The 10,180-nt window shown below is 37.2% G+C and overlaps 1 protein-coding gene across 2 annotated transcripts in view; it reads left to right on the top strand.

The window, feature by feature from the left end:
• vcan (versican) overlaps positions 1-10,180 on the top strand; it is a 169,070-nt gene that overhangs the window by 100,486 nt on the left and 58,404 nt on the right. For both annotated transcript variants that reach the window (XM_008103007.3, XM_062972276.1), the window contains 2 exons: positions 775-888; positions 2,151-2,264. In XM_008103007.3, the coding sequence (XP_008101214.2) occupies positions 775-888; positions 2,151-2,264 (228 nt within the window). The remainder of the gene's footprint in view (positions 1-774; positions 889-2,150; positions 2,265-10,180) is intronic.

Raw genomic sequence — 10,180 nt, 5'->3', positions numbered from 1 at the left:
TTATTTTATATTGTACATAGGAAGGACTGATGCAATATTATAATCAGTGTGTTGCATTACCATTTTTGTTAAAAACATAAGAGCCCCAAGATATTTGTGATCCTTTCTGAAATTATGTGAATATATGTGTATGTGTGCATATACATACACATATATTACATACATATGCCCAAATAACTTTGGTCTCTCGTTCAGTTAGTCCATCAATAAATCTATCAAGAAAAATGATGGGAATATAGTTGGTGGAAAGCAAATGATAGTATGAAATACATTATTGTGGTAATGCAGTGCTCATCGATGATACCCAGGAAGGCGACAGACAAAAAATATGGTATGAGAATGTATGTTCTGTGTACCCAATCATTGCATATAAACTAACCCTGTTCAGATAAATGCATATTTCATTCATTGTGCACATATGTTTTAACTGTTTACGGCTATAATTAATTGTCATGTCATGCCAACTAAATCCTCAGTAGACATCACAGTTGCCAAAAAATATACAAAATGTTATTTGCAGAAGATTTAACTAGTGATTAAAGTTGTGTTGCCAACATGGAAAAGTGATAGTTGATTTAATGTTGCTGTTGCATAATATATTGAATTGCTCTCTGTGTTGGGGGAGAGAGGGGTTGCTGCATAATCTGTAATTACAGCAAATTTAATAGTAGTTTTGATGGCTAGAACCCAGATAATATATTTTTGCATAAGAACAGTCAGAACCAGCAAATGTTTTTCGTGAATATAGCAATTCTCAATGAACTCATTTTACAGGCCAAGATCCATGCAAAAGCAGCCCATGTCTACATGGGGGCACTTGCTACCCACGGAATTCTTTCTACATCTGCACTTGTATGCCGGGTTTCAGTGGTGACCAATGTGAAGTAGGTAAGAAGCAAATGCTTCATTGACATTTCAGTGTGTAATTATTGTGTAGAACAGGAAATGTCATTCCAATAATTCACAGCAAGGCCTGAAGAAGCTCCAGACTGAGCTTAGCAGGTAGAGGACATACATTCACTTAACAATAACATGATGTACCTGCAAGTCAATGAAAAAAAATTACATTTGGTATTAGAAAAAAAAATAACCTGAAGGTGGGGAAAGGCTTTCAATAGTGTGATATATTATCTGTAGTTATTTCTTTAATGGGCATATTTTCAAATGGGTTTAAATTCTCGCTATATTATTTTATTTTAGCATTTATATGTTTTCATGATGTAAACTTTCATTACTACCTCCTTTAACTTTGTAAGCTTCCTTTAGACACAGTGCTGTGAAAAAGGCAAGATTTAGCAAATAGAAATACATACAAAATGTATGTATGGTGCTACTTATAATTTGCAATGAGTGAACATGAGAGCGAGCATACTGTGGTGTTGTATAGTCATGTGTGTTCTGGTTTAAATTTTGAAATGTGTGTAGAGCTCTGTGTTTGACACTATATAAAATGGTAGGTTTTTTCCAGATTGCCGAAAAGATAAGGAAGAACCAAGAACAGTAAATTGTGCAAGTGAGGAAGCTTCCAGGGCTTCTTTTCCCCTCATTTTTAGAGCTATTAGGATGAAACTTGCTACAATTGTAGAACACAATTCTCACTGTCATGCCCCCCAACCCCAAGTTTCAGAACATTTCATACATCCACCGATTTTTGGGAATATTAACATTTTTAATGAACAATATTTTTAATTGTAATTTTTATTTTGCGTGGGTGCCATTTGTGGCTTGAAAATTGTGTCATATGTACAGATTTTACAAAATAGATCTGACATACAATGCACAAATGACTTTTTTGCACATCCCTAATAGCTATAGTTAATTATCTAGATATGTAAAAAGAGTTACAATGGGCTTTCCCCAAACTAAGTTGTGACAGGTAGAGATACTGAGGATGTGTTACCCAGCAGTCGTGCAGGATGGTTCCAAAAGACAGTAAAGGTGTGTGCCTTTAGCTTAGAAGTGTTCTCACAATTCTGAGATGTAAATGCTGATCAATGCTATGTGCATATATTGGAGAAACCTGTTACTAGATACTTGAAATCTACTGAGGAAGTCTTCTGACTTGACGTGCTTAATAAGCAGGCACAACGCTTTATAATTTGCAACTGAAATGACCTGATTTTAAATACACCTGTAATTTTCTTGAACAGATGTTGATGAATGTCAATCCAGCCCTTGCAGAAATGGAGCCACATGCATTGATGGAGTCAATACATTTACTTGCCTTTGCCTTCCAAGCTATGTTGGGGCTCTTTGTGAAAAAGGTGAGAGATTCGTTTGAAATGTGTACCTCAGTGTAACGAAAAATGACAATAACAAGCAAGTCCATCAGGAGGGTCTGAACACAGTGTATCAATTGTTAAGTTAGTGTAATAAATGTTATTGTCATCCTTCAATTAATCATTTTTGGAAAAGCATGCAATTAAACTCTTATGCCGATATTAGTATTATAACAAGAACAATACAAAACAAACTAAAGGGTGAGGCATTATATCACGTAAAAATGTTAGGGTAGAATTTTTGTCTATTAGGATTTATTTTCTTACTTTTGGGTTCTTTTGGCTTTCTCCTTCCTTAAGATTAGGGCCATAATGGGATGAGTGAATGAGAATTGCAGTTTCCATTACTAAGAAAACCAATGGAAGTAATGTGTTCTTTTGAGCCTGATTCTGTGTCATGTTGCATCCCAAATTTTTACCTTCAAGAATAACTAATATGCAGATAATATAGCTTACTTCCAACAATCTCATCCCCCTCTGATATCCTGATGGTTAATTGCCAGTTGCGCCTGTACCTTGGGAAGCCTGACTTGGCCATGGTGGTCCATGCTCTTGTTACACCCTGAATAGATTACTGCAATGCACTTTACATGGGGCTGCCTTTCAAGACTGTTTGGAAGCTCCAACTAGTCTAACAGGCAACAGCCAGGCTGCTAACTGGAGTGGCATACAGGGAGCACACCACTCCTCTGTTATGTCAGCTCCATTGGCTGCCGATTCACTACCGAGCACAATTCAAAGTGCTGGCTTTAGCCTATAAAGCGTTAAACGGTTCCAACCGAGCTTACTTGTCCGAATGCTATAACCCACCTCGCAGTTTAAGATTTTCGGGGGAGGCCCTGCTCTCGATCCCATCACCCTTGCAAGCACAACTGGTGGGGATGAGAGACAGGGCCTTTTCAGTGGTGGCCCCCCATCTATGGAAGGCCCTCTCTAATGATCAGGCAGGCTCCCTCTCTCTTGTCCTTCTGCAAAGAACCTGAAAACTTGGTTATGGGACCAGGCTTTTGAGAGATAAATGCAACATTAATGATTATGAACTCATGACAAAGAATTGGCAGACTTGGATTGTGACTCGGATTGCACCTCTGAATGTATATTTATATTGATGTTTTAACTTAATTTTAATTATTATTATTGTTGCATTGTAATTGTTTATATATACTCTATTTTATATTGGTTGTAAGCCACCCTGAGTCCCCCCCCTCAGGGGTGAGAAGGGCAGGATAGGAATGTTTTAATAAATAATTTAAATAAATAATTGCTATTACTACAGTAATTGGGATGAATGAATATCATACATTTGACTTTCTGTCTGCCTTGATTTTCCTCCTGCCAAATGACTGTACAACAACAAGCATTCAGGTTTCATAGATTCCCCTCCCCACTTCTCCTTCCTTGCTACTTCCTTTTACAGCACAAACAGAGTGATTGTAGCATAACGACCTTCACTTCTTTCATTCTCATGTATGGAAAAGAATAACAACTGTTCTCCTTCTGCTTGCATAAAGATCATAATAATGTTTTCTTCAAATTTTGTTTGTGCCAAAAAAGTATTTTTTTGTTTATGTGCATACTTAGGCAAAATAAATGTTAACCTTTTTTCCTCCTACAATAGCAAAAGCAATGACATGCCAACTGTAAATTTATCCATCTCCCACATCACAGTCTTTCTCCTTAAGTATGACAAAATTTATGAATATTCTTAATAGCCTTGTTTTTGAACATTTATTCTTGCATTGCAGGTAAAGTGTGGGGGAAAAGTTGTCAACAAAACTGAAAAGGTTTTCTAAAACAGACATCATATTTTATTTCCTCCTGTGTCTTGTCTGAGGTCCAGCAGTGGCACAAAAATGTGTTAAACCTAATAACTCTCATGAGATACTAATTACGTAACACGATTGCTATGGGATTGGTTTCTGTTTTAGTATCACCTTCCTTGCCATACATTTGGAAAGGTGGTATTACCAAATAAACATTAGGACCTCAGCATGATTTTTCAAGTTCTGTCCAGATAAAATAAGGACATTTCCAAGAACAATGAGCTGAACTTTCTACTTGTACAAATTTTCCCTCAGCCTCAATTGCAGGTGGTTTACCTATAATCCTAAAAGTAGGAAAATACTCTGCTTCCTTTTTTCCATTGCACTTTGAGTAGATTTATTCACAGCTCAAACAAGAGTGTTCTCCAGAAATAATTACATAAATATTGGAAGATTTCAGGCTTTTCTTTCATCCTAAGCCTACTGGGTGAAAGGCTGTCAATTTGCAAGTGCTTTTTAAAGACATCCAGAAGCCTGAAGGGACTTAGTTTTGCTCTGTTTTGTTAATACCGAAACCTCAGGCATAGGGCTGGATCCAGCTTTTGTTACATTTAGATTTTTCACTAGACAAGCATAGACTGGAAAAGCCTTCTGAAATCAGTTTTAATACAATGATTTGATAATGTTTTTGAAGCATAATGTTTTTGAAAATATATTTTCCCAAGAAATCCACAACACTGAAAATCATAATAGCTTTAACTTGTATTTTATAAATCACCAAGGAGTATATTTGAGATCGAGAAGAAGCAGACCTCTACTCAGCATTGGAAACTTAATTTCTTCCACTCACAGTCCTTTAGTGGTTTGAACCACAGGAAAATGTTCAGTGCCAGCTTTCCCATTCTACCAGATGATTTCTAAAAACTAGACCAGCAAGCAGTTCCAATTCCTTGCCATTGAACTGGCTTTCATTACAGCTAAAGTTTAGCCCAAAAGACAGAAGACTTTATTTCTGCACCACAGAAGAAACATGCTTGCACCTAATGCTTGTGTTTCACAAGTCTAATATTTTCCAGAATGCATTGCTAGTTCCTGTGGTGGTCGGGGGATCATTCTTTGGATAACATTTGAGATACTTATAAAAGTTTTATTTTATTATGACAAGACAAGTAAAATAAAATATCTTTTGTTAGACACCTTGCATTTGTCCAGTTTTTATACTTTCTACATTAAATCCACAATAACATTAGAATTTAAAATGAGTCAAGGATAAGTTAAACCTAATTTCCACAGTGGAAATGGAGGCAGAACTAAACTATTGATTGATCTTCAGTTCTCCCAATGATGAGTGGATAGAGGTAGCGTGCATGGAGGATGGCTTCTAATCTTTTTTTTACAGTCTATAACAGTGATTAAGGGTGGCTGATTCTGTCAAATCTTGGGACCCGAGCAGGGTCAGCCCTGGTTAGTACTTGAATGGGAAAACCAACAGTGCTATAGGCTATATTTCAGAGAAAGGAACTGGCAAAACCATCTCTGAGTATTCTTTGCCAAAGAAAACTCTATCAGATAAATGGGGTGGCCATAAGTTGACAGGTGTCTTGAAGGTATGCACATGCATGTACATGTGCACACATAGTGTTCCTACAACTCTTGAGGAAGTAATAGCTTTAACTGTTTAGGTCAATGTAGTCCTAAGTCTCATCTTGCATTTACTTAATATGTTGCATTTTGGCAAAGTTTTCATTGAAATACACATAACACTAATTCAAGTACAAACCAAGCATTATTTCAGGGGAAAGTACTGGTAAAATGGCATACATTAAAGCAGTATTTTCATGCAGAGTTTTAATGGAATCAAAATAGAACAAATATAAGATTAGAAGAGGAAGGGGTTAAGGGGGAAATCCTTGCAAGTCAACAGATTCATCTGCCCCTACTCAGTGCACAGTGCGAACACTGATCTTTGTGTGTGGTCATTTGGGCAATCGGCAAAGAGTCAATCAATCCTGTGCAGGGTAAATGAAGAATGCTATTGAATCCCTCATAGGAGTGAACTGTTTAAAATTATAGCCGTAATAAATTTATCTACCGAACCATTTATTTACAATAGGGATAGAAGCTGTGCAATCCTCCAGATGTTGTTGTACTATATCTCCCAAAAACCCTTGTCAGCTTAGCCACTGAGTAATGCTGAAACTTGTAATTTAACACTATCTGCAGGTCTCGATAATTCCCATCCTTTGATTTACAGTCAAAGAACTAATGGACTATATATAATCTCTTTTATTTTAGTTTAATGGTCTTTGGGGAAAGTGTACTATGAGGAAATGTAGCCTGGTCAACAATCCAATAATTTTGAACCTGAGTAGAACATATTGTTTAGACTGGAATTGCTTTCTTTCGCCCTTTTATCTTTGCCAGGAAGAAATAGCACCAAACAGAGAAACAGTCTAATGCATTTATTTGCTTCAAAGTCTCACATCTTTTAATCTAAATTTTAAAGCTGAACCATCACATGCCCAAATCCCAGCAGACACACCCTTAGCAAATGCAGATGTTTACCAAATGCAGCTGTGCATTTGAACCTGTTGCCAGAAGCTCACAGATGCAGTTGTGCATAGATAATCTTCCCTTGGGACAATATATCTATCCATGGTTTTACTTTCTCTTCTCCTCTGTTTTCTGTCTTTCCTAGGATTTTTTAAAAAAATACTAGTTTTAAAAGAGAAACCAAGTATTTATTTCCTGTTACCTCTGTCCATTGTGTTGTCCTGTAAATCTTTGCAGTTAGGGAAGGAAATAAACTTCTGACTTTGCTTTGCCAATAATTTCCAGTAGAGTTCCATGCAGCTGAGCAGAACTGGATGGAACAGGAGTAGGAAAAGTTCTGTCATTCTGTAGAGCCTGGACTGGATTAAGACCTATTTAACTGGGCTTGCTTAGTTGTCTATTTCAAATACCAACAAGGTGGAGCCATTTCTGGAATCTGAGATTAGGCTTGCTCCAAATAGGATTTACAGGAGGACTCTTCAAAAGTTGTAATCAGACCAGGAAGGTAAAAATAAGACCGCTCCTGGTCTATGTGCTTGTTTCATCATCTGCACAAACTGTGTATAAAAACCATAGAAACATACAGATGGAAAAGGTTCCAAGGCCATTTAGTTCAATCTCTACTACAGTAGTTCTCAACATGTTGGTCCCCAGGTGTTTTGGCCTACAACTCTGAGAAATCCCAGCCAGTAATTAGGATTTCTGGGAGCTGAAAACCAAAACATTTGGGGACCCACAGGTTGAGAACTACTTCTTTAGTATTTCATGAAATTCAATATTATTGCACTCTTGATAGATGGCATGCAACTTATGCTTACATGCTTGTAAAATGAAGGAAAGTGTTAGGATCATAGTAAGACATTTTTCACTGGAAGAGGCAGAGATGGGGAGTAGAGAGAAGGCTTTGGGCATTAATAATTACAAACAAGGTTTCTGTGAGGAAGCATTTTCATAAGTATCATATATACCCAAGTACAAATTGAAGGCAGGTTTTGGGGGCAATGATGGATTTTGATATGATCTATGGATAACACTATGTAACAAAATTTGAAACATTTTCCGTTCCTGGTTTGAAAGTGTTATTTCCTGTTCAATTGTTTAGCACTTACTTTGAAAGTAGTTGTTACCTTCCAGAAACTTTGTTTTTGTGGCTGCCGCAAACTATGTTGAATTTGTTGAGACTTAGTGAGATAGTCATTGAAAAATTATAGCAAAATGGGCTGCAGGGTGTCCCGCAAAAACAAAGTTTTTGCAGTTTAATAAACCTTTTCCATGTTTTAATGACAGAACCAATTAGGAAATTTATAATCCAGGAACAAAAATCATGTTACATAGTGTAATCAAGCGTCATACTGTGGAAAGGATAAAGCACCAGCACTAACAACATTTTCCTGCTCAGGCATTCAAAAAATCAAAAGCGATGGAAGGGTGGTAGTGGTGCTTCTTTTAGCTTCTCCCAGGACTGACTGACTGAGCTCTTACCTTTCGCCATTCTACTCAAAGAAGTGGGTAGTTCGCTGTGTGTGTATGAATGAAGAATTAATGTATAGTACATAATATATATATTGATTTGTGGATAAGTTGACCCAGGTGGATTTTTAGACTAAAACTTCTAGACTTATAGATTAGTATATGCAGTAATTACAAAATAACCTGTAGTTAATATAATTATTTGAAAGAGTGTTAAGAAACTTAAAAAAAACCCAACCCAACCCCATATCATTTTAAAATACAATATTCTCCTCATGCAAAATAGTTGCATAACCAAAATAATAGTGGCCAAGGTTTAAATTCATATTGTGCAAATCATCCTATCAGCTTTCAAAGTCCAATAGCCATGATTTCTCTGCACACTAGCAGAGAAACTTTCCTCTTGAAATTCCTTCAAAGATATTACATTCAAAAGCCAGTTCAGATTTTCATGGAAAAGATTGCTCTCTGTCACTAGTATAAGTTATATAAGGCACTTTGTGTGTTTGCAAGTTTGCTAATTAGCAGATATGCATGATTTTAGGATTAAAGGTAAATCTTCCCATATATTTATACATACACCCACACCCAGTTTCTATGCAATGCGGGGTATATATACAGATCAGGAATAGGCCTGCCATTATAATTCTGATCCCTATCTATGCATCTTCTTTGAATGCGGTTTTCCATTTGAACAATGCTAGGTCTGAATTTGGTACCACATAGGCAAAGCTCTTGGAAAAGCCTTGGTTCAGTAGTATTTTACCTGAACTTAGATAGGCATGCAGAAGCACATACTGAAGACAACTTCAAGCATGATTTTAGCATGAAACATTTGCTATTTACACTCGTCTCTGAGAACAGTCTACTGGTTTTAGAGATGAGATACTTCCATTTTATCCTTGCAACAGCCCTGTGAGGTAAATTAGGTTGCAACGGTCTTGCTGGCCCTACCATCAATCAGATAATAGCTCTGGGGTGTTATGGAGAGGCAGAAAATTGTTAATGATTTAATTTTTTGTGATTATATTGTTAAAGACAAATTATAGAAAGAGGTGTTTAGGAAACCTTGTGCTTCATGTACAAAAATAATTTACCTAAGTTTAGATATAATTCCCCTTGTTTATGTCAAGTCTGGCTTCATGGCTGAGGGCAGCTTGAAAGTGGTTTTTCTCAGATACAGAGCTTCGTTTATTACATTACATTACACTGACTACACTACACCAACTTTACTGGCACAGTAATTACAAACAGATTTGCTGGTAATTATGATTTCAGAGGCTTTTATGTTGCCAATGGAACTATTACTATAAGAATTTCACAACATTTACAGAAATAGAACTAACCAGCAGCTCTTCATAAAATAGAAAGCAGCACTTTAAGTGTTTGCAATATTATCATAATGCAATAGATGTAAAGACAGGCTATTATTTATTTGCCCCATTTATACCCCACCTTTCTCACCCCGAAGGGGACTCAAGGTGGCTTACACATGGCACAATTTGATGTCCCAAAACACATATAAAATCAAAGCTTAAAATATTAAATATTTAAAAATTTAAAACATAAATATTTAAACATTGCAACAGTCAAAAATCACGCCAACCATTCCGCGGTCATTATACATTTTAGACATCCATTCTTGCACTGCAAGTTATCCAAAAGCTTGATCCCAGAGCCAGGTCTTCACTTTCCTTCTGAAGGCCAAAAGGGAGGGGGCTGATCTTACATCACTAGGGAGGGAGTTCCACAGCCGAGGGGCCACCACCGAGAAGGTCCTGTCTCTCGTCCCCGCCAGCCGTGCCTGTGAAGCAAGCGGGACCGAGAGCAGGGCCTTCCCAGATGATCTTAATCTACGAGGTGGTTCATAAGGGGAGATATGTTCGGACAGGTAAGCTGGGCCAGAAACGTTTAGGGCTTTTTAGGCTAAAGCCAGCACTTTGAATTGTGCTCAGTAGCAGACTGGCAACCAGTGGAGCTGGCGTAACGGGGGTTGTGTGACTAACCTGGCTGCCGCCTGTTGGACCAATTGAAGCTTCCAAACAGTCTTCAAAGGCAGCCCTACTTAGAGTGCGTTGCAGTAATCTATTCGGGATGTAACCAGAGCATGGACCA

Source organism: Anolis carolinensis, chromosome 2 (genome assembly GCF_035594765.1).
Source record: "Anolis carolinensis isolate JA03-04 chromosome 2, rAnoCar3.1.pri, whole genome shotgun sequence".
Classification (NCBI taxonomy): Eukaryota; Metazoa; Chordata; class Lepidosauria; order Squamata; family Dactyloidae; genus Anolis; species Anolis carolinensis.
The sequence above is the reverse complement of the archived record's forward strand: the minus strand, read 5'-3'. Positions and strand labels throughout refer to the sequence as shown.